Source organism: Seriola dumerili, unplaced genomic scaffold (assembly GCF_002260705.1).
Source record: "Seriola dumerili isolate Sdu_G_001 unplaced genomic scaffold, Sdu_1.0 BDQW01000025.1, whole genome shotgun sequence".
Taxonomy (NCBI): domain Eukaryota; kingdom Metazoa; phylum Chordata; class Actinopteri; order Carangiformes; family Carangidae; genus Seriola; species Seriola dumerili.
Window position 1 is genome coordinate 980,037 of NW_019174280.1, and position 25,498 is coordinate 1,005,534.

Below are 25,498 nucleotides of genomic sequence, written 5' to 3' on the forward strand. Positions count from 1 at the left end.
TGAGGAGGAGGAGGAAAATAATTTTGTTAGGTTAGAGGGAGGGAAATCTGCAACCTTCATATGGAAGAGGAACTTAAGAATTTTATTTTCACTGCACCTTGTAGAGATTTCATGTCACATTGAACCAATCAGATATATTAAAATACAAGCTCCAGCCTAAATAAACAACAAGGTCAGTAACACTGTAATTCATTACCATGTTGCATTTACCACTGGTAGTCCAGGCTGATGAGAGCCAATCAGGAGAGACCGTGGGTGTGACGCCATCATTTCCAAAGGTCTCAGTTTCTGTCCGTCCAGATACAACACACCACAGAGTTTTCAAAATAAAACAGGTCCAGCAGAGTTTCTGAAAATCTCTGTTTTAGAGGCTGAAAACTCCAGATTAGTGTGGATGTCAGGAGGAAACGTAGCAGAAGAGATGAGTTTTAAAACTAAAATGTAGTGGTGTGGATCTAAGCTTAGCTTAAAAGATTCACGGCAAAATAATCCAGATATTCAGACGGAATATATGATCGCTCCCAGGGTCTCCTACCAGTCAGACCTGGGGAACCTCCACAGAGAGGTGTCCTCATCAGATTCCAGAACAACTTCACCTGAGTCTCTTCACTGTGAAGACAGATCAGCTGTTCTACTCCAGACTCTCCCAGCTGGTCTGTGCTCCTCTAAGGGAGAACCCGGCCCCTCTGCGAAGGTTCTGTACTGAAAGCTTGTGACCACAGGTGAGAGCTGGAGCACAAACTGGCTGGTAGATGCAGAGCTTTGCCTCCAGACTCAGCTTCCTCTACAACTCTACATCACTGAACCCTGATTCAGAGAGTTCTGGTGAATGGGGAGAAGTGTGGGACTGGGAAAGGTGAATCATTCAGTTTTCCATAGAACCACCCAACACTGCAAACTGAATCTGCTACGACACACACACACACACACACACACACACACTCCATTTGCTCTGTAGTTTGAATAATGAAGGCAATGGAGGGATGAAAGCATCCTAAGAAAGGAAAATCTTCTCATGAATGAAAGGTGTTGTGTGACTTTGGAGACGTGTAAGACTGTGCCTCAACTAAAGCCTGATTGTGTTGTTTGTGTTGTGAATGTCTGGAGCAAATTCCAAGACAGTTAATGAGATAATCCAGTTTGGAGCAAAGTGGTGGACTGACGGACATCATCATCCCTGCAGCCACACCTCTGAGATAACAGCTGGAATGCTGGGTCAACAAACACATTGGTTTATTACCATGAGGAATATCAGAGTCATGTTCCTGTATGTCCAGTGTAATCTTGGCATTAAACATCCATCTGTGTTTAATTTCTCTTTTTTCTCACCACACGTCTTAGGCTCTCTCCTCACGTTGTGTCACGTTGTGTTGATGTTCATTTAAGCTGTTAAAAAACAAACCTGCTTGCATCATGGGTAGTTCACGGGGGCTGGTAGATCAGGTCATTCTACATACAAACAGGGTTGTTCAGAAATCTTACAATCTCAGCAGCTATTACAGAGACAAAGTGACTGCTAACTAACAGCAAAACTCATGAGACCTCGCTCATAAATCACAGTCACTCTCTGAGCCCCTGACATAGGAGGGTCAGGTTGTGTTGTGTGAGTATGAGCTGGTTCTGGCGACCCTGAAAACTGGGGTTGAACCTCCTCTAACTAACTAAATTCGTGCCTGTTTCCATCTGCCTGTTTCCATTTTCTCCTCCTTTACAAACGGTCTTGTGTTTGGACTTAAATGTCATAATCGTTTGGTTTAGCCTCTTAATGCACTTAAAGCTATTTTCCGACACAGAACATTGACACACACACACACACACACACACACACACACACACACACACACACACACACACACCTTGTAGATGTTGTAGTGTACTAACAAACGCCATGAGTTTCATTAAAGTTGTATGACCAGTAACTGTCAGCTGGACGGCCTGAAGGCTGCAGCTGATGAGGACACAACTCAACACAGATTCAGATGGAAACACACCTGAGGAAAAAAACAGGTAATGGAAAGTGTTTGAGGATTATTGATTGTTGCAGCAGAACAATAACAACCAGTGAAAATAAGGAAAACACTGGCAGCATTTGAATGTTGTTTTTAATATTTCAAAAAAAATATTTCAATTGTTTACTTAATGGTCAGGTCAGCCCTGCTACCTGAGAAACCAGCTCTCTCACCAGCCTGCTCACAGCCTGCGACCTGCTTAGCATTAACTGAGAGTAAACCAAGTTCTCCTCAGAATCAGCAGCTACCACACAAGGCCAGCCAGCTGATTTTCCAAGCAACAGGTGTACCAGCAGAGTAAGTGTGGAACAGCTACCTGTGTGAGGAGAACAAAGGAGATAACAGCAAAGCAACACAGCCAGACAGGACTGTACTCCACCAGGAAGCCTCCCAACTCACTGGACTTTACAACAACACTGGAAAGGACCTCTTTGTTTTGTTCCAAGGACTGGGTAACGTTAACTGACTGGGCCTAACCTGTCCTAGCATAGCACAGCACAGCACAGTTAAGCAGCAGAAGTCTTAACTTTGTTAATGTACATGTTGATTAATGTCTTGTTGTTGTAATGTTTGCTTAGGTTGTGGTAAGTCACACAGTTACAGTGGTATGAAAAAGTTTAGGCACCTCTCTGAGGCTGGATAATAATTTACTCCGTCTTCTCAGAAAATGATCACAGTGGCATGCCATTCATTTTCTAATAAAAGCTGAGTACTGGGGTATTTTCCAGACAAAGATTTTTAGTGTAGCAATATTAAATTGTATGAAATTAAATCAGACATGAAAAATAGGCTGTGCAAAAATTTGGGCACCCTTGTCATTTTTTTGATTTGAATACCTGTAACTACTTAGCACTGATTAATTGGAACACAAAATTGGTTTGGTGAGATCATTAAGCCTTGAACTTCATAGACAGGTGCATCCGATCATGAGAAAAGGTATTTAAGGTAGCCAATTGCAAGTTGTTCTTCTCTTTGACTCTCCTCTGAAGAATGGCAACATGGGGGCCTCAAAACAACTCTCGAATGACCTGAAAACAAAGATTGTTCAACATTATGGTTTAGGGGAAGGCTACAAAAAGCTATCTCAGAGATTTCAGCTGTCAGTTTCCACTGTGAGGAACATAGTGAGGAGATGGAAGACCACAGGCACAGTTCTTGTTAAGGCCAGAAGTGGCAGGCCAAGAAAAATATCGGAGAGGCAAAGGCGAAGGATGGTGAGAGTGGTCAAAGACAACCCACAGACCACCTCCAAAGACCTACAACATCATCTTGCTGCAGATGGTGTCACTGTGCATCGTTCAACAATTCAGCGCACTTTGCACAAGGAGAAGCTGTATGGGAGAGTGATGCGGAAGAAGCCTTTTCTGCACACACGCCACAAACAGAGTTGCTTGAGGTATGAAAAAGCACATCTGGACAAGCCAGCTTCATTTTGGAATAAGGTGCTGTGGACTGATGAAACAAAGACTGAGTTATTTGGTCACAACAAGGGGCGTTATGCATGGCGGCGAAAGAACACCGCATTCCAAGAAAAACACTTGCTACCCACAATAAAATTTGGTGGAGGTTCCATCATGCAGTGGGGCTGTGTGGCCAGTGCCGGTACTGGGAATCTTGTTAAAGTTGAGGCTCGACTGAACATTGATGTGATTTTTCTGTTGGGGTGCCCAAATTTATGCACCTGTCTAATTTTGTTTTAATGCATATTGCACATTTTCTGTTAATCCAATAAACCTCGTTTCACTACTGAAATATTGCTGTGTCCATCAGTTATTTGATTGATCAAAATGAAATTGCTGATCCAAACACCCAATGATTTATAAATGAAAAAAATGGAAATTGTCAGGGGTGCCTAAACTTTTTCATACCACTGTAATTGGGTACATGTATGTTCACACACATACCTGTAGTACGTCTCAGTTCTAGAACCTGCATGCAGCTAACCTTCTTCTTTAGATTACATGAGCTAGGCTAACAAAGAAACTCACACCTTCCCTCCCACACACACCAGGTGGTCTGAGCGGCCATTTTGAGTAGTTTTTTGTTTACCGCCATCTTGTGTAGTCTTCTTTGTTCAGGTCATGTGGTCACAGTGACTACTTTGAATCGGCCATCTTGCCTTTGTCTGTGTCCCCACAAACATACCCCCATACACACATACACACAAATACACACACCTACACACACCCGTATATACTAGATTAGACATTGTGTTTTTATTCCGTTCTACTGTAAATAAATGTCTTTAAGTATAATTACTGGTTCCAGATTAGTAGTAATAAATTGAGACTGAAACAATATTGGCTATTTTGCCTGTTAGTTTAGGCTGGTGCCCCCAAGGACTTTAATTAATTTAATTATTTTCTTAATTTCATCAATAAATTGATAGACAACCCAAGATCCAAGATTTATGGTGTCCAGCTCATGAGGCAGAGCTCAGACCCAGCAACGTGCTGAAACAAACCCAAGAAAGTTTCTATTTTTCAGCAACGCAGCATTGATTTGAGCCTCCACAGCCCCATATTCTGCATTTCCTGATAAGGCTCATTTTTAGCTTTTCATTTTAAAATGTTACTCAGGTAGTTGTTTTACTCTTGGTACTGCTGCCATCAGGGCTGGAACACACACTTTAGACCAGGAACACACTGAATGTGTGGCATGAGTGTTCTCTGTAGAGAGACCAGTTTGGATGGACACATGTATGTTCACAGTCCTGAGTAGGATTAATGATTAATGTTAATAGTTAGCAGGGCTGATGATGGCAGTGCTCATTGTTTTATGTGCTCTTTCACAACTGCACACAAAGTGGCTATTGTATGGCCAATATGTATTAAAACTGGAACATGCAGTGACCATTGTGGTTATGTGTTTGTCAGACATGCAGAAATGCAACCATTTCAGTAGGTGGAGGTGATAAGGAGCTGAGGCTGACAGGCAGGTAAATAGTCCCCATTCACTCTCCAGGCTGAGAGCATCAGTAACACACACTGATATGTCACACACAGACCCCATGTTCAACATAGGATTACACTGTACAACCTGTCTGACCCCTTCAGACCAGACTGCTGACACTGGTCCACTCCTTGTCAGGATACATGCAAAGACCTGTTCAGTCAGAAAAGACCCCACAAGTGAACAAGAATGTGGATTTGACAGAATCTTAACTCAAGGTCCACTTACTAGTTTTTGACGGTGATAACAACCACCTCTCACATTAGTTTTAACCCCAAACTGCTGCGAACACCGAGGAACGTTCATGTTCATGAAGCCGTTCTCTCAGAGTGTGCTGGATGTGTTTCCTGCTTTAAATTCTGAAAGGTTTGAATATCTATAAAACATTCACAGTAAAAGCAGCAGCTCATTCCCTCATGACAAACGGGATTTTTTATTCTCTGTAGTTTTAAGTTGAGTCTGAGGGACACATACTGACACTTGGTCATGGAGAGGTGTTGCTGCAGTGGATTCTCTTGTAGCGTCACTTGTCAACATATTTGTTGAATGAATTAAGCTCTACATGTATTAATGGCAGGCGGTTGGTGTGGGTGTGTGGCGTGCAGAGTCTCTAGGTGTGTTTCCATTAACCTGCTTAATGCACAAATTTTAAATTGTGAACTAAAAAACAAGAAATGGAAACGCAAACCCTTTTCATTTAAGTCGCAGATCCTGTTGTATCAGGCCCCAGGGAGCCAGGTCCAACAGAGAAACAGACTTCTGGAAATCTGTTGTCATGTTTAATTGGAGTGATATCATGAGAGAAGAAAACCAGCTTTATTCACATAACATCACTCGATGGAAACACAGAACATTCACTATTGTGTTATGTTGATTTTTCTAAAAAAAATTGCTTCTTTTTTGTGCAAAATTGAAACGGAAACCTGGATAGTGATGGCGACTGTCACTCCAGAAACCAGGGCTCTCTGTTTGTGGTTAGGTTCAGATTATCACAGGACTTGGTTAAGGTCAGGGAAAGACTGTGGTTTTGTTTAATACAGAAAAAGTTCACTGTTACTTCAAATCTATGATGTCTCAGCCCATATACGTCAGCAGACAACAGGCTGCTTGCATCATACATCTTAACCGCAGCAGAGAACACTGGAAGTCTATCAGACCCTCCATGTTGAAAAATGACACTTAAAAGTCTAAACAGTTAAAGCTCCATAATTTCCACTTCTCCAGTGTTTTATTTGAAGTGTTGATAAATAAGAAGATATAATTGTGGTTATAATTATATTGTGGTTTTAAGAACCAAAAACCATCTCAATGTAGTTTTACATTTCTTCTCTCAGGCTTCTCTCTGGAGCTCTTGTAACAACAGGCCATTGAGCCAATCAGCCAATCAGAAGACAGGTTCAGAGCGTCCTCTCTTCTGACCGTTTTCTGGGCAATCCAATAAAGATATAGCAGATTTCAGGTAAACACTCAGGAAATGCAAATCCTGCAAGGCTGGATAGTGGCTCCAGGTGGGTGGGGCTTGGGGCGTGGCTGAGGGCGGTGATTGTTTCATTCTGACATCATAAAGTTCCAGAAGTCCCGACGACTGGTTTTAAGGCTCAGTTTCTGAATACAGGCTGTGTGCATTTCTCTGTGGACTGAGGCTTTGATACTTTCACAGTATTAATATAGAACCTAGACCTGCTTTATAATCTGACACTGGTCAGATACTGGTATGTGACACTGGTCTGTCAGTCTGTCCTGATATTTACTTCTGCATTTGGGTCAGTAAAACCTGACTGCGTTTGTCTGATGGTGGTATTCATCATAGTGGAGTTATGAATCTGACAGAGCGTGACTCAGATCAGCTACATATGATATATCACGATGAATCAACATGACACTCTTCAATGACCTGGAAACCCTTGACAGATTCATGACAAAAAAACACAAGATCTCCTTTTTAGCTTTTTCTAGAGTTTTCAACCATATCACACAGTCTTCTTCAGCATCTGGGTCTGTTGACATGAGCTCATTCTGGGAGACATGGTGAAACAAAAAGGAAGCAGAAGAAGAAGGGTTTGATATGCTTTATAATCAAACAACACATGGACATCTACCTTTATACTATATGGACCTTTAATGGTGCTGAATGATGACAGAGAGAGAATATGTTTAAAGTTTGACAGTTTACAAGTGATTGGCTAAAGGCGAGCGTGTCAGGTTGTGATTGGATGAAGACCAGAATGAGCTAGTGGAGCTTGTGACCTTGAAGGGATGAACAAGGAGGTTCCTGACTGAGCTTAGAATAGAACGTTAATACAGTGTTTTCTGTTTTATCTCATCAGTGTTGTTTGCAATGTCGAGGAAACTTCAAACTTTGCTTTTTTTTCAGTGCCTGATTTTATGAGTGCAGGTTGTAGTGTTTTACGTTTACATTATTTCTTTGGTCAAATGTTGAATGTCTGTTGCCATTGTGATAAAAGCTGGTGGACTGACAGTGATGGAAGTCCAGGACGTCATCACTCTGTTCCTGATAAAGTCTGATGTTGTATTTTATGAAGATGTTTAAATGTTGTCCACTCTTAACATAACAACTGAACTAGAAGGAGCTTTTTATTGTGAAAGATATGAATAAATTATTTAGGAGTTCCAGCTCTGCTAAACCATCAGCTTACTGATATTAAAATGATTAAGTCATTAATGAGAGTTTGACGTCCCCCACCTCGCTCTGAGCCACATGTGGTCTTGTAGCTGCAGCTTGGCCTTCTGCTTACATGTGGTTTGATTTAGTGCTGTGGAAAGATTAAATAGGAAACTTGGAGAAGCAAAAAAGAGCTGTGTCCTTTCATATTATGAAATTTAACTGCGTCTCTCGGAAGCCTTTATCATAGCTGCAGTACACTTCAGGACTGAATACCTCCATGCTCCTATCACTCGCCTTAATCTGGATCATGACTCGGTTTGTGTGGTGTTCAGAAGGCCTTGGCAGAATCAGCTGGACAGAGCATTCTTCTGTTTTAAGCACATGATGCAATCCTCCAAAAATATTACAATAGTTAAGTCAGAAAAATTCTCATCATAAAGTTAAAACAATATGTATGGATGCCAGTGTGGTTGTATTTGGCAGTCTAGCTGTGCAGGGTGCTCCACACATGCAGCATGGAGGAATATACACAACAGTATGAAATTCACATCATTCTACATGTTTGAATCAAAACTAAATATGATTAACTATAAAACTCAGAGCAAGAGAAGGGCGATGGAGAAGCCAGATGTTGATGAAAATCTCATATGTTAATTGACCTGCCAGAATTTTAATATATTTATTATATGTATATTTTAATATTGAGAAATATACGTAAGCAGTGCTGATCTGTGTATGTGAGTACTGTATATTAAAAGTGACATATTTGTATTTTTCCTGTCCCACCAAGATACTCAGTCAAAGGGCAGTTACTGCAGACCTTGTATCTCTGCTCATCAGAAATTCCTGATCAGTATTTTATGTGTCACTTTTTACTGAGGTGTTAATTCAATTAACAAAACTATGACTAAGTTTGTGTTGACCTTCTCCATGATGAAACTGAGACTAAAACCAGGAAACGTTATCTTTTATGAAACAGTTAGAACTAGATCTAGAACTACCACCTCACGACTGTATCCCTCTGCCAACCAGTAAAGTTGCAGTTTACATCCACATCAGTCCAGACCCATTCATGAAATAGACTTAATAAAAGGTAGTGTATGTATGACCTTTGACCTTTTGGATATAATATGTCATCATTTCCATCATTTTATCCTATTTGTGTGAAATTGTGTCAGTTTTTGTTCTTGGGTTATGGCCAAAAATGTGTTGTGTGAGGTCACAGTGACCTTGACCAGGAAATTGTAATTTCCTCAGGGCATTGCTGAGATAAAAAGTGAGCTAAGGCTAACAAGACATCATCAAGGGCAGTGGATGTGGAGGTGATGTTAGCTTGTCTGCTCATTTCAGTCTAAACCCAGCAAACAGACAGGTTTAAAGGTCCATATAGTCTAAAGGTAGATGTCCATGTGTAGTTTGATTATAAAGCAGGTCTAGGTTCTATATTAATACTGTGAAAGTATCAAAGCCTCAGTCCACAGAGAAATGCACACAGCCTGTATTCAGAAACTGAGCCTTAAAACCAGCTGCCAGGATCTTTGTGATGTCACAACAGTGTTTTCCTGAAATCTGCTATATTTTTTTTCCATCACTCAGAAAACAGTCTCAGTGACCTGTTGTTACTAGAGCTCCAGAGAGAACCCTGAGAGAGGAGATGTAAAGCTACACTGAGATGGTTTTTGGTTCTTAAAACTACAAATATATCTTCTTATGGATCAACACCTCAAATAAAACAGAGGAAAATATGGGACATGAACACTGTAAGTGTGGACAATAAGGTGAGCAGTGGCTTTTTCTCTAACAACGGTAACCACACATAAAAGATGGAAACAGCTGAAAATTCTTGATGAAGTTATTTATGTGGGATAAAATGTGACTAAAAAATGACTTAAATGTTCATAAAACTAATACGTGTTTAAGCTAAAAGAGAATGATCTGCAATAAAGCCAGTCAATCAGTGATTAAGAAAGAAAAAATATTTATTGGTTAAAATAGCTTTTCACAGATACAATGAATAGATTTGTGTTTTGCTATCATGCACTTACACTGTACAACAGTGGATCCCCATGGATTAGCATTGTCTGAATAACTACAACATATGACTGTTGCTCCTGTTCTGTCAGTGGACGACATCTCTCACAGAACCAGTCAATGAAACCAGTGGTCAGATGTCTGATGGGATGCACTGCAGTGATTTCTGTTATAAAATAAATTAGTAGTGTGTATCAGAAAACTCTTTTACCACTTACTGTGTGCACCATATTACATCTCTATCACCAAGATCTCAGTGCAAACACCGCTGTAGCCCAAAGATCCATGACACATGTAAGTACCGACAAAATGATGTACGATTGACAAATGAAAACAAAGAGAACAAAAAGAAAAGAAGCCCAGATTCATCCTAGTGTTTGGTAGTTGTGGAGCTACATTGGCATACATTTTAATTTTACTGACTAAATATTAGTCCAGATCTATAAGCAGTCTTCTAAAAACTCACATTTTATTGTGACACAGTTAGCTTGATTTACAGTACTAAATATCTATTTCTCAAGCAGCAATGGTTACATCTGAATCTGAAATCAAAACATTACCTACAGAACCAGGAAATCATTCACTCCAATATGTAAAACACAGATCATCATTCTACTGCCCACAGAGGATGAAAAAAGAGTGGATGACAGTGATTAAATCTTACTTTATGGACCCCGCGTACTGCTGCGCTCACACACACCACAACAGACAAATCAAACCACAAAATGAAAACATCAGACCACATAAATTCAAAGTTTATCAGGAAACAACAGTCCACACTGACTGACGAAGTTACTTTAAAAAAAAAAATACAAATTGTTTTTACTGTCAATAAATATACAGTTGTTGGGGAGTTAATGAAAGATGTTTTCTGTGAGTGAGAAATCCTGGATAGTAGTCAATTCTTCCTCTTAGTGGTGGGTGTCCTACAGAGGCCAAGCAATAAATATACACTACAACTGACACTGAGCTTCTCCTCCACACTTTCCTGTAAGTCACTAACTTCTGTCTACAGTGGGGACTTGGTTAAGATAGTTAGGATGTAAGTTAAAAATGTATTAATAATATAGACCTACGTATAAATTCAGCTTTATTACAGAAGCAAACTGTAAGAGCAACTGACTGCCCGTCAAACAGCAGAGACGAGCTGTTGGTCTCACAGGTGACTGAAGTGAGGGGTCGTCCTGGTTTGTTCAAAGTACCTGACCCATGTTTAGTCCTCTCTCAGGAGCTGAGCTCTCTTATTTCTTAACCATAACCTTACATAGTTTTAGTCACCTTAACCTCAGGAGTTTGGGTTTGTCACACCAAACTGTTCGTGGCTGCAGCTCTAATTATTGCCTGTAATCAGAATGAACTGCCCTGCTTTAAATCATTTGGCTGAATTATGGATTTGGGACATGTGGATGTCGGGGGGTTTTGCCGTACTGTAATAGTTTATTTGAAAGGGCAGTGCTTGCTGATCACAGGAAGAAGACCTGAATGTACCAGATGTTAATGTGTATCTGCTGTTAAACAGACCCAGCTGAGAAGGCACCCTGTTGTCACTGTCACCATACCTTCAGACCTCAGCTGAGGCAGTGGTCTGTCGTCAGTTGAGGAGAGAGGAGCAGAAACTACGGAAACTAGAAGTACTAGAAAACCAAATGAGTCACTTTGACCAGGGTGGTCCTCGGTTCTGGAGCTGGTCAGTGACTGGTTCTAAGGAGCGCCTTGGTCAGACTCTGTCCTTGTGGCTGTTAAGTTCTCTTACAGCTGGGTTAGCTCCACTAAAAAGTTATGGTAAAAGTCATTGAAAAAATATTTGCAACTTGTACCTTTGACAGTGTTACATAATTAGTTTAAACGTCTCTTTGATTGACTAAGAGTCTCTATGCTGAAGACAGTGACTGAGGTTAGTCCCACCTCTTACATTAACCTATGTGATGGAGTGTTTCCTGATTCTCTGGCTGCAGCCACACATCTCATCAGCCAGGCAGAGGTGGGAGGAGGAGGAACCTGGTCTCACACGTCCAGGTCGTCTGGCCTGGCTCGGCTGCTCATGCGGCTGCTGGCCCGGCTGCAGGGCCTGGCATCCATCAGCGCCAGCGGCTGCAGCTCATGTCCTGCTGACGAGGACAGTTTCTTATGCTCGTGGGTGTCGTCGGGGAAGTCAAAGGCTTGTGCGTGGGAGTTTGAAATAGTGCTTCCTCCACCGTTCTGGCCGAGCCGGTTCTGCTCTGTGGAGTAGTTGGCCCAGTTCTGCTCATTGGCCTGCTTATTATAATTGCGGCATGAGCCGGTTCCTCGCTCCCCTGTGGCCATCTTGTAGCCTGGGGGAGACATGGGTGTGAGCGGGGCGGTCGGGGAGGAACAGCCATTGTAGTAGGCAAACTTGGTGGTGGGGCTTGTGGTGCCTCCTCCGCCGGGGAAGAGCGTGGTCTGCTGTTTGCCTTTCACTCGATCTTTGATCCTCTTAAAAAACACATAGAAAAGCTCGATGATGTTTAGGAGCAGGGACACCAGAGAGACCACCAGCATGAAGATGATGAAGACTGTCTTCTCTGTGGGGCGGGACAGGAAACACTCCACCTTCTGTGGACATGGGGACCTCTCACAGGTGTAGACTGCAGAGAGGCTGAAGCCATACATGTACCACTGGATGAGCAGAAAGCCCACCTCAAACATAGACTTGAAGAAAATGCTGACAATGTAGGTTCTGAGCAGAGCCCCCTTCATCTTCACTTTCCCGTGCTCTTCAATGCCGTACTTAAGCTTTTTCATCTCAATTTTCTTCAGAGGGATGTCGACATCACCTCCATCGTTTTGCACGGCTTTAAGCGTCTCCTCCTTCCTGTTGAGTTTCTGCTCCTTCCTGTTCAGATAGAAGACGTGAGCCAGGTAGAGGAGTGTGGGCGTCGACACAAAGATGATCTGGAGGACCCACAGGCGAACGTGGGAGATGGGGAAAGATTTGTCATAGCAGACGTTGTCACAACCAGGCTGTAGGGTGTTACATCTGAAGGCAGACTGCTCGTCTCCCCAGGCTGACTCCACCGCAGTGCCCAGGACCAAGATTCTGAAGATGAAGAGGACCGACAGCCAGACCTTCCCCCCAGCAGTAGAGTAAGCCTGGACCTTGTCCAGCAGACGACCCAGAGCACTCCAGTCACCCATTCTCAGGGAGCGTTAGCTGGTGAAAGAGAGTAGTATCAGCTATTAAGACATTTTCAGGTTCAAACAGACACAGTATAAACAAAGATTAATGTTCTCAGCATCGAGATATTTTTTACTTTTAGCAACAGTCTGTGATTAAACAGCTTTGTTATTGGTGGAGACAAAACGAGTCATTTCAGGCTAATCCAATTAGAGAAAAGCAGTGTGTATGCCCCACTGCCTTTAGATCAACACAGTGACATGAAACTCTATGTAGTCATCAAAAGTGCTTTAGATTGAACTGAGCAGATTGAAGAAACCCTGGATCCCAAGATCATGGACCCACAGAGGGTCTTTGTTGACCCCTGCTGTTACTATGAAGATTTAAACACAACATGAAACATGTTAGAATAACATACACTGCCTCAAGCACAGAGAGGGTTCCACCTCCAGGACCGTAAACCTTCTCCTCCCGTCAGAACACCTGCTCCTGCAGCCTCAGGCCTCTTCTTAAAAATCTGTGTCAGAGTTTACACATGTGAAGACTTTCTATTAGTCTTTACTCCTGTTGCTACTGAGCAGAAAGAACAGGATCTGCTTCAGGTGCCAGCAGACAACCCAGAGCTGGATCATCAGCATACCTACTGAAATCTTTCGTCTGAGCCGAGCTGCTCAGAATGAGGTTTCTGGAGAAAGGCCAGTGTGCTGCATGATTATGTACCCAATCTGATCAGTGTGTGTGGCAGAGCAGACGCTGCAGCTGAATCTGCTCAGGAAGGCCTGTGGTGAGCCTCTTTCCTCAGATCCACACACACACACACACACACACACACACACACACACACACACACACTTCCTGTGGGAAAATCGTGGGGACCAGCAGGACACAGCCCAGGGAGACAGCGAGTAAAACACGCTCTCAAACACTGACCAGTGACTAGTTTAAGTCAAGTTAGTTTTATTTATACAGTGCCAAATCAGAGGGGGGGCACTGAACTTATCTGGGCCCTGTCCCCTGGCAACTACTGCCCCCCTTGGTCAAACAGAACTGTGTGCTATAGAAGCAGTGTCAGCGCAGAGAAAAATACTGCTGAGCTCCTCTGACAAGCAGACCTCAGTGAGATTTCAATAAGCTGGTTATAATAAAATAAACTGGTATATTCAGCACAAATATAACAGAAGAGGTCCTTCCACAGTGATTTGAACTAGACTGAAATGATGAACCACAGATTTAATCCGGTTGATATCTGCTGTGAGCCTGAGAGGGTCTGATATGAAAATAAGTATAAAATAAGAGGAGCTGTTACAAGGTTCAGATCCTTGGAGGTAAAGAGGAGAAGCCTCCAACAGATCCATGTACAGACATTTACTTAATGCCTCCAGTCGGACCCACATGGTGCCAAATTAAGTGCATGTGTTCTCACTTATCTCATGATAAACTAGGTCCACTCTGTTCTGTGACCTGTATTCCTGTAGGAATCACCTGCAGCCCTGAACAATGGCAGCTAAGAAGAGGATGAACAGAGTCTCAGTGTCTGTTATTAGACTGAGAACATCCCGCCACTTTCTACTTGACTGAGTTTGTTTGGTGGAAATGAACAAGACAGAGCAGAACAATAGAGTCCAACACAATGAGCCTCTCAGCAGACTCTGAGCACTCTCTGCCTCATATCATGGGACATTAAGGAAAAAGCTCCAAATGATGGAGCAGTCCATCTGTCCCCTCAACTCAACTGTTAGTCTGTGGGGTCTGAGTCCTTGAAGGTAAAACACAAGTTTCCTCACGTTAAAAGTCCAGAGGACAGAGTGGCCCGGGTTACAGCGTGAGGCCAGAACAACAGGATGAGAAAAGAAAAAAGAAAAAACGCAGCGACTTCATTTTTCATCTGATAACTGAAGCAAAAGAAAATATCAACCAGTAAATGAAAAAACTATTTTATCTACTTTTCTCCCTCCAGATGTGAGTCTGGGGTTTTCTTAGTGAAAGTGAGGAGTTAAAAACGGAGCAGAGAAGCGGAGGGAAACTTCTCAAAGTTAGTGAAGCAGCAGCAGAGACAGAGGCAGCGGCGGAGCTTCAGCGTCTCTGCGGCACAAGTCCAACAGAAAGTGGCTCTAACTTACCTGGGAAGTTTGAGAGATACAGAAGAGGGCCCGCAGGGACTTTCTCCGCCACTTGTACCAGTCTCCCTCTGACGATGGTGAAATCCCTTTTAAGAGTCCCGTCAGAGAAGTTCACAGTCACCTGATCTCTACGTCAGGTCCGATCCCGGTCTGCGAGGAGGACACAGGGAGAGATTCGCACTGGGACCGCCAAGGTGTGGAGTCCGGACTCTATTGTTTCATCTGTGCAGAAACAACAGAATCCAGATGTGGCAACAACACGCAGCAGATGAAATGAGCGTCCCTCTGAAACACTTTTAAACAGACAGATGAGGTCTCAGAGTTCTCCAACACTTTTACTGCAGCTCCTCTGTTTTTGCTGCTGCAGCTGCTGTTACTGTGCAGCTTACATTCAACATGTGATCAGGACATACAAATAATCATGTAGTTCAACCACCAGATCTAAGAACACACCAACAGGAGAAACACCACTGCTCCATCAGTCGATGTTAATGAGTATTTTGATATTTGGTCCTGATACTTTTACATAAGAAGAAGATCTGGATTCTCTGGATTTCTTTTTTCTTTAAGTACCTCAGCTGATGTTGTGTTGATGTGAGAGCTGTGAGCTTAACTCAATTGAACCAAATGTATAATTAACGTTTATCCCTAGTAACAATGCACTGATTATATTGACAATGTAATTATAATGTTTGTATATTGCTATATACTCTAACTGAAGCTTTTTAGCAGGTGATATTTATCCATCATCTTATATATCTTGAATATACTGCAGTGTTTCTCTCCTGGTGAGCTGTAGCTAATGATAAAAGCCCCCTGTGGTTATCAAGTGTTAACATATAATTATTTTAAAAAGTATTATCATTATGAATTTAAATATATTCACCACTAACACTCCTACAGTCAAACTAAAACTGCCTCTGTGCATTTTGTAACTTTCCATTGAACCACTGGGTCTCCATGACTACACTCCACCGGTGCACACCACCACCTAGTGGTGGAGATGATGCAGTGTAGGTGTGAGTGTGGGGACACACTGTGTACATGTTGTTGTATTACAGGGTTTTACACAGACATGTTTGAGGGTTTAACAGGGTCATTGGCTTAACAAGTATGGAATGAGGACACACACACACACACACACACACACACACACACACACACACACACACACACACACACACACACACACACACACACACACACACACATACACACACACTGTGAGAAGGGCAAAGCCAATGAGTGACCTAGTTGTGGCTTCAGGTGACAGCAGATTGGACAGCCCCTCATTAGGACCTCCAGCAGGAAGAGAGTGATAGTCTCTGCAGATTGATGAAGTCAGTGTCATTTACTTTTGTTCATATTTACTAAATAGTAAGTGTTAAATCATAAGTCTAATACCTCTAGCCTAATACCCTACCTCATCTGAAAATCACCTGTCATCCTATTAACCACACCCAGGAAGTTCTATAACCCCACCTAGTCAGACTAGTGCGCCTTTCCACCCAAACCACTGAGAACAAAGAACCACTGTGAGTTGAAGAATGGACTTTTCAAACCTTGTGTCATTTTATTTGGTTAATATTATAGCAGTTATTTGGTTAGTATTTTATTGTTGCATGGTTATTGAATGTTTATTTGTATTATGTTTCATTAGATTCCTATGTTTATTACCCTGCAAGTGAAGAAAGAGATGGTGGCAGTAACGTCAGCTTGATTTACTTTAGTTTATTATTTAATATATTATTATTATTATTATTGTTACAGCTGATATTTTAAGTTGATGCATAATACATCCATCCATCCATCCACCCATCCATCATCCATCCATCCATCCATCCATCCATCCATCCATCATCCATCCATCCATCCATCCATCCATTCACCCATCCATCCACCCATCCACCCATCCATCCATCCATCCACCCATCCATCCATCCATCTATCCATTCATTCATCCATCCATCCATCCATCAACCTAAGCATCTTGATTTGTGAAAAATAAAATTGTTGGAACGGATTCTGGAGACTGTGTTTAAATGTGAGCCATTGCTGCAACCTATAGCCTAGTTTTTCAGTAAGATTTCAATATCAGAATTAAAATGTTTCATGTGACATAATGCAGTGATGAACGTCATATACCTTCATTCTGCCATTTATTGTTAGGATACTGACATTATGGATGTTGTTACAGTGTAATGGTTAAATTGTAAGGTTTAATCTTACCTTGTAAAGTGCATTGAGATAATGTATGTTATGATTTGGAGCTATACAAAAATAAAATTGAATTGAATAGTAATATTATAATAATAATTAAGTAAAACAATTTCAATGTAATTGTTCTTCCTGCCTGTTCTGGACTCTAAGAGATCCCTTCCTGAAGTGATCCAAAGTCCAGAGTCTTGCTCCATGTAAAAATATATTCAGTTCATCTGAAGCTCATATGACGCTGCAGTCTGAGTTATACAAATACACTTACAACATTTCAGTATAAAAGTATGTCTGTGTGCTTTCAAAGTGTTTCCATGCTGAGCCACAGCTGACTACAACATGAAATCCAAATTCATCATATTAGCTTTGACTGAACTTTTTTTCCATGTTCACACAAAACAAGGACTATGGACTCTGCCCCCATCACTTACACTGAAGTTGAAGGACTCTCTTCACAGCCAGTGTGGAGGAGGACTGATTACAGAGATGACAACCTGCAAGGAGGAGGATGCATATATATATATATATATATACATGTATATATATATATGTTTCATATATACATAATATACAATTCAACAGCTACATGTATAGCTGTTATGTATGTATGTATGTATATATATATATATATGTATATATATACAGTATATAGCTCAGTGGTGGACTGCAGGTGTCATTTGTAGCTTATTTATTATTTAGCTCATCACCGTGTTTACTCCACCTAGCTTATATTTATAGTTCTAATCTGTAAAGACCAATGTTCTGTATGTTGTTGAGTTGTGTTCTTACATTATCCCAAATGTTTCCATCAATTCTCAAACCAGAGAAATCTGTGATTTTAATCATGGTAACGCTCCGTGTCATTGGTCTCCTGTCAATGACATCAAATCCTCTATGATCATGTGTCAGTGTGTTTGTCTGACAGAAGCTCAACATTGATTTTTGTCTAGTTTTAAGCCACATACACTTTTGACACCTTGGTGGTTTTCAGCTCTATATTTGAACCAGATGAAGGATTTTAGTCGTCGGACGTCTGGATCTGAAGTTATCAGAGAAACAAGCTGAGGAAATGTTAGACAGCTCAGCTCCCAGCTGCTGGAGACGTCCTGTCCTGTGTCACTGAAGAGCGTTGGTGAATCTCTGATTTTGAAAGTCAAACTGCTTTCTGGGTGTTTCTACTGGTTTGAATCCCCTGGTGTGTTTGTTATGGAGAGGAGGACACCTCTGTGGATAATTCAGCTGCTGGTAAAAACCTGCTGAACATCTGGTTCATAAGTTATCAGAGAAACAATCAGAACAAAGGTTAGCATCAATCTCAGCTCCAGCTCTTCCCTGAGTCTCTGTCCTCCGTACAGCGTCGCTCAAACACTGACTTTAAATGTGAAACTGCTTCATTCAGTGTTTTTAACAGTTAGAATCACTGGGTCTGTTTGATTTCCTGAACCACTGACACTGAAGGAATCTAAACCGGGAGGAGCTTACAGTAATGGTGGCAAAGACAACAACTCCCATGATCCCATGCTACTTTATGAGGTCACTCAACGCCGTATTTTGTTATTGTTTTGATTGAGACCCCTAGAGGCAGAAATTACTGACTGTGTGTTTAAGTTTATTTCTTTCTTCACCACGTGCAGATATTCACTGAAGGGGAGGAAGCATGTGCTCTGAGATTCCCACCGTCACCTGGACACTGAAGTTGAAATCTGAATCATGCCCTCCAGTGTTTTTGCCAACTCACCAGTGAGTGTGACCGTACCTACCATCCATACACTCCTGCACCTCCTTCACACACACAGAGGTAGATGCATCACAGTAGATAAACAATACCACACCATGCTCTTTTTGTGTGGAGAATTAAATAACTAGTAAAAAGTAAAGTAAAAGTAAAAAGCTGTGTGTATCACTGAGCTCTTGTAACCTGTAAATTTGGATTTAATGTCCTAATTTTCACATTTTGTTTTCTTTATTGATTTTATTTCTTTAACATGTAACGTGTATAACAGAGTGAAACATTTATTACAGCACAATGTGACCCATATTGTCATAACACAGCAACAAATATTACCTATTACAAATATAGCAAACATAATAATATCAATGGATGACACACATGTGTGACACAGTGGTGTTACTGACCAATCAGAGCACAGTATTGTCAAGGTTTATTTTTAAATTAATTCATTCAATTGAACGCTTAAAGAAAAAACAGCAAATGTTGGTAACTCACTCCAGCTGTTTGAGAAAATGTTTAAGAGTAACTGAAGCAAAAAATAGGAAGAGCAAACACCTCCAACAGATGTTCATTAATTATTATAACTGATGTGTCAAGTGTCCTTTTCTTTCATGACAGAGTCGCCATATTTGTCGTCACTGCAGAGCTCTGTCAGACCCTGACCAGGTGGAGGCAGCAGTGGGAAGCCTCCATACTGGCTGCTCATGCCCCCCCAGCCAGGATTGGATGGATACTGCTGTAAACTGGACACATGCTCCTTGGCTAGAAGCCGTTTCCTGGCGTCTCTCCTCTGGTTACAGAGCAGATATATGATCTCGATGATGTTGAGCAGCACTGAGATGCCTGAGACCACGAGCATGAAGATGATGAAGATCGTCTTCTCTGTGGGACGGGAGATGTAACACTGGGCTCCGCTGAAATGGGCACAAGGTGGACTCACAGTACAGTGGAAGTAGGACACCATGAACACAGAGCCAAAGATGTAGAACTGGCCCACAATGAATCCCACCTCCAGGAGGATCTTGAATACCAGCTGGGTCATGTAAGTGCAAAAGAGGATGCCTTTTATCTTCACCTTCCCTCTGTCGTCTGTGTACTTGGGTTTCTTCAGTGCACTTCCATTGGGGTTGTTCTTCAGCTGCTCCATCATCCTCCTCTCTTTGTGGATGATGTGGACAGCGTGGCCCAGGTAGACCAGGGTGGGCGTCGATACGAAGGTGATCTGCAGGACCCAGTAATGAATGTAGGATATTGGGAACATCCAGTTGTAGCAGGTGTGTTTGCATCCTGGTTCCTGGCTGTCACAGTAGAACTCCGACACTTCGTCTCCCCAGACATTGTCCGCAGCAGCGCCCAGGACGAAGATCCTGAACAGGAAGAGGACACTCATCCAGATCTTCCCCACCACAGTGGAGTGAGACTGGACCTTGTCTAGCAGAGCAGACAGGTAAGACCAGTCACCCATGGCTGGAAACTAATGTCTGAAGTGAAAGAGAAACACACACACATCAAACTTCACTAAGAGCGTTAGTCTATTCTATCTACATTAATCAAGGTGTCTACATTTCCCTCTAAGAGATGAGCACATTAAAGACGTTTAGGTCTAAATAAACTAGACCTTTTAATATTGATTAAACTGAATTTAAGCCTTTAAACTTCCTGAGGCAGTCTCATCAAACTTCTTGGAGCTCAAAGAATACTTTAAAGTTCTTTGCTTAAAATGAAGGATGAGACTCATTTAGAGAAAATGTCACCTGTCAAAGCTCAGCTGATTCATGACAATCTAAACTAACCTCCTCCTCCTCCTCCTCCTGACACTGCAAAAAAGTGAAGCGATGATAAGTTCAGATAACACAAAAAAACAGCAGCTGCACCTGTTGGACATCCTGTTGCTTCAGATAACATTTTGTTTATCACTACAGCCCTCTAAGACTGGAACTGGCTGCTGAACTCTCTTGGATACAACAGTAAAATTCAATTCACTTTAAGTACAATGAAATTAGATTAATCAGGTAATAACAGGGGAAATGGCTGAATAAATCAGCAGCATGATAAACACAGATGTCTTAAAGGTATGGCTTTATAAGACCAGTATCATTTACAGACATATAACAAAATAACAAGTTACTCAAGTTGCTCAAGATCTGCGGCAACTAGCGTGTGGTGAGAAGGTTACATGGAGTCTGTCTTAAAGAAACACTGAAGGACATCCTGTGAGACAACAACATGTGTTAAGTGTTTTCATTCAAGGTTGTAGAAACATAAAAAGTACTTGCCTGTCAGGCTTCAGATATCAGAAACTCTTTGCCGTGAGCCCATCACAGGTGCGGCCAACGAAAGACGCGACACAATGACCAGCGGCAGACTTAAATATGGTCAGGCCTGTGGGTTTGGTCTTGATGACTCAGGTCACGTACACTTCAGTCTAAACTCACAGCTTCTCGTTTCACTAAGTCTAACCCGTGATGATTTTGATGAGTCTGGAGAAAAGATTTCATCACTCTCAGTTCCAGTACAGGAAGCCATGATGAACCTTAACACTGTAAAATATTGTGCTTTACCTCCCACTGAGAACAGATAAGTCACACATCCTACACCCAGGCTGTATGTACAGCTATTTCACAGACACACCTTGTTTACGCGCAGTAATGTGTCTGAAGGGAAGAAACTGATGTCAGGTTTGAAAGGAGGGTCATCTGAGGTCAAAGAGCATACATCTGGTAGCACTTTACATTAAGACTACCCTTATAAAGGATTTATAAATGGTTTATAATTAAGATATTAATTTGGTTGTTAACACTTTGTAAATCATAAAGAAACAATTATAAAGAAAATAGTTATAACACAGTTTTCATACATTGATGCAGGCTCATTATTTGGTTTGGTTTAAGATTACGTTAATGCTTACTACTCACTAAACATACTAATGAGTTACTACCATTTATACCTGGTAAAAGGAGCATTATAGTAACTCATTAATAATTGGTGATGTGTTTTTACACTTTACAGTTAGACTCCTTCTACCTGTTACAAATAATAGTAACTCATTAATAAATGATGATGCCTATACAAAAATGCAATATATGCCATATATGTCCCAATATTAAGAGTTATGTTGCCATATATGTGAACTATAAGGGAAAATATTGTTATCACATACATACATCCTCTGGATATATGAACATATAAGTTTATAACATATATGAAATACCTATTGTAATACAATGATGAATATTTGTGTGGCATACAGGGTTTTTCCTGCATAGAGAATTAGTTCTTCTAATATGGGGGAAAAAAAGTAAATTCATGTTGCGGACGACATACGGTTAATGTGTCGGGACTGACAGTAGGACTAGTTCTCAGCCACAAGTGGAAGGTGCCAGTGGAGGAGAGGATCAGAGCGTGAGAGAAGAGTCAAAGGAGAGTACATGATTTTATCATCACTTTTTGTGTTTTGGCTGGAGAGACAATGATAATGAACATATATATATATATATATATATATATACATATACATACATATGTGTGTGTTCATGTCTGACATGCTGCTGCCCCAGCAGACTGCAGCATTAAAGAATACACTGGCCACCACTGAATAATAAATAAAATGTGCAGCATTTCACTGCAGACGTCAAAGGACCTGAGCCTCCTGAGGAAAAAGAGCTGCCTCTGCCCCTTCAGGTAGATGGCATCTGTGTTCAGGGACCAGTCCAGTTTACTGTCCAGGTGCACACCTAGGTATTTATAAGTGTGCAACACCTCAATGTCCTTCCCTCTAATGTTGACTGGCTGAAGGGTGGGCCTAGACCTCCGAAAGTCCATGACCATCTCCTTGGTCTTGGAGGTGTTCAGAAGGAGGCAGTTCTTGTTGCTCCATTCACTGAAGGCCATCGTCAGATCCCTGTACTCCTCTTCCTGCTCGTTCCTGTTACGTGCCACAATAGCTGCATCATCCGAGTATTTCTGGATGTGGCGGGACTCAGAGTTGTATTTAAAGTCGCCCATATACAGGGTGAACAGGAATGGAGCCAGAACAGTCCCCTGTGGAGCCCCAGTGCTGCTCATCACTGTCCGAGACACAGTTACCCAGCCTGGTCGTCTTGTCAGTTAATCCACAATCCAGGACGTGAAGCAGGGATCCACCCCCATCCCTTCCAGCTTGTCTTTAAGGATGGGGGGGTGGATGATGTTAAATGCACTTGAAAAATCAAAGAACATAATCCTCATGTAACCACCTGGCTCATCCAAGTAAGAATGGGTGGAGCATGTAAAGAACAGCATCATCCACTCCAATATGTTCCTTGTAGGGAACTGTAGGGGGTCTAGTGCATGTTCAACCTGTGGCCTCAGAAGGTGGAGAAGCGGCTGCTCCAGGGTCTTCATGATTTGTGATGTGAGGGCCACTGGTCTGTAGTCATTTATCTCAGCCGGTCGTCCTACTTTAGGGACCGGAACAAGACATGATGTTTCCCACAGGACCGAGACCCTCCCTGTTTGAAGGCTTAAGTTAAAGATCCTCTGGAGAGGCTCAGCCAGCTTGGCTGCACAGTCCTTTAACAGCCTCGGACACACATCATCCAGGCCTGTTGCCTTTGCAGGACGTAGCCCCTTGGGCCTCACCCTCACCTCCTCCGCTGTAAAGGACAGGAGACTTGACCCCAGTGTGGAGGGAGTTGCAGCTGCAGTGTCAGGTTGTAAAGGAGATGCCGTAGGAGAAGCTGCAGCTGAAGCAGTGGGAGAGAGAACAGGTGAGGCTGTGTCAAACCTGTTGTAGAACAGGTTGAACTCATTGGCCTTGTCCACATCACTTGATGTTGCCTGGCTGTTCCTCTCTTTATAGTCAGTCATGGTCCTCATCCCCCTCCAAACCTCTCTGGTGTTGTTCTGCTGCAGCTTCCTCTCCTCTTTCTTTCTGTCGTCCTCCTTCACCTGCTTTAATCTCCTCTTCAGTTCATGTTGCACACACCTGAGCTTCTCCCTGTCTCCATCCCTGAAGGCCTCCTTTTTCTGGTTGAGGAGATTCTTGATGTTACTGGTGATCCAGGGTTTGTTGTTTGGAAAGCAGTGTACAGTCCTTGCTGGTATTACAGTGTGTACAGTGTGTACAGTCTGACGTCACATGTGACAGGCTCTGCTCACGGCTGAATGGCAACGATGTGAGAGAACTCCCTCGGTACATAGTACGGTCTAAGACCAACTGCCAACAGTTCAATCTCAATCTCTTCACATCTCTCTTCAATCTCTAATATCTCATACTGCAGTGAAGCCGGGTACACAACAGTCGTGAGTGTTGTTGTTACTCACTATACTCACGATATTCTTGCTGGTTCTTCACAAGTGCCTCCAGTTCATCACACTTGTTAGCCAGGGAGTTGACATTTCCCATGAGGATCGATGGTAGAAAAGGCTTTTATCTCCATCTCCTAGCCTTTAGCTTAGCGCCAGCTCTGCATCCATGATACAGCTTCCTCTTCTTCACAGTATGGGATGTTTAACTGAATATCTGGTACACTTTAAAGCTAGGATAAATCAACTTATTAACTAAAGTTATGTGACATCCAGCTTTAAACAGCAGACACGCAGGTCTCCAGTCAAATGATTAGAGAGGGATCATTGTTTGTAGAGCTGCAAATGTGCAGAGCTGCCACCAAGTGATGTGTTAACTGGAACACCTTGTATTTTTAATAGAAAGGTTTGGTGGGCTGCTTACATGGAGATTACCTCTGATTACCTGAAGAGTTTTGTTTTGAGAGATTTGTCTTGGTGTGGAGGAGGATTAGTTCTTAGTGATTCACATTTGTGAGCAATAGGAGGGAGGGAGACAGTCTGTTATCAGTCACTGGCTGGAGGTCACAGAGGTCACTTCATAACTGAGAATAATAAATAATCTAAACGATGCTCACTCTACTGAAGACACACTGCAGTTTTGCTGTCTACTAAAACACAGGTTTCCAGATGAACTGAATCATTTCATGTGAAGGATTCTCTGTCTGTCTGTGTAAATGTTGGGTTTAACATCCAAAGTGTAGACATCTGTGGATCACAAAAACATGTTGGATCCTGCTGTGCAGGTGCAACAGTTTCTACAGTAAGTGGACTGTACTTATACAGCATCTTTCTAATGTTATCAACCCCTCAGAGCTCCTGTGTTTCCTTACCCACACACAAATGTAATACTGTATATGTATATATGTTGAATTTCCATTTATGAAATATATACACACATAAAATAAAAACCCATTTATCCCTGTTTATCCAGAGTCATTTAAAAATATGAACCATTTGTGTGAAATTTTGTCATAATTGCTGTGTGAAGTCTTGAGTAATGGCTAAAAAGTGTTTTGTGAGGTCACACTTCCCTTGACCTTTGACCTTTAGCCACCAAAATCAAATCAGCTCATCTTTGAGTCCAAGTGGTCACTTTGGCCAAATTTGAAGAAATTCTCACAAGGTGTTACGGAGATATTATGTCCACAAGAATGGGACGGAGGAACGTACAATCTATATATACAGACGGATGGACGGACAACCCGAACACAATGTCTCCGGCTCCCGAGTGTCAGAGTGCAGAGGCATAAAAATAATAGTAAAAACTATTTCATATATTGACATATATGTCTAACTTATATTACTTATATTGTTATGTAAATATAGATCCATCCCAATATAAATCAAATA

General features: G+C 41.9%; 2 protein-coding genes across 3 annotated transcripts; both read right to left on the bottom strand.

Annotated features, from left to right (window-relative positions):
* Window positions 1-9,548: 9,548 nt before the first annotated feature.
* Window positions 9,549-15,027, bottom strand: LOC111237647 (gap junction alpha-1 protein-like). Of its 2 annotated transcripts, none has more exons than XM_022766816.1 (2): window positions 14,875-15,027; window positions 9,549-12,790 (listed from the first exon to the last, which is right to left on the bottom strand). In XM_022766816.1, the coding sequence occupies exon 2, from the start codon at window positions 12,772-12,774 to the stop codon at window positions 11,623-11,625; it is 1,152 nt and encodes a 383-aa protein (XP_022622537.1). In that variant the 5' UTR covers window positions 12,775-12,790; window positions 14,875-15,027; the 3' UTR covers window positions 9,549-11,622. The 2 variants fall into 2 exon arrangements, with proteins under 2 accessions (XP_022622537.1, XP_022622544.1); XM_022766823.1 differs by lacking the exon at window positions 14,875-15,027 and adding an exon at window positions 13,173-13,365.
* A 4,058-nt stretch (window positions 15,028-19,085) lies between these two features.
* Window positions 19,086-21,231, bottom strand: LOC111238772 (gap junction Cx32.2 protein-like). Its single transcript, XM_022768453.1, has 2 exons — window positions 21,097-21,231; window positions 19,086-20,301 (listed from the first exon to the last, which is right to left on the bottom strand). The coding sequence occupies exon 2, from the start codon at window positions 20,283-20,285 to the stop codon at window positions 19,413-19,415; it is 873 nt and encodes a 290-aa protein (XP_022624174.1). The 5' UTR covers window positions 20,286-20,301; window positions 21,097-21,231; the 3' UTR covers window positions 19,086-19,412.
* Between the last annotated feature and the right edge of the window lie 4,267 nt (window positions 21,232-25,498).

Excerpts from the sequence above, each read along its gene's own strand:
- LOC111237647 (XM_022766816.1), bottom strand. The coding sequence starts at position 12,774 with ATGGGTGACTGGAGTGCTCTGGGTCGTCTGCTGGACAAGGTCCAGGCT.
- LOC111238772 (XM_022768453.1), bottom strand. The coding sequence starts at position 20,285 with ATGGGTGACTGGTCTTACCTGTCTGCTCTGCTAGACAAGGTCCAGTCT.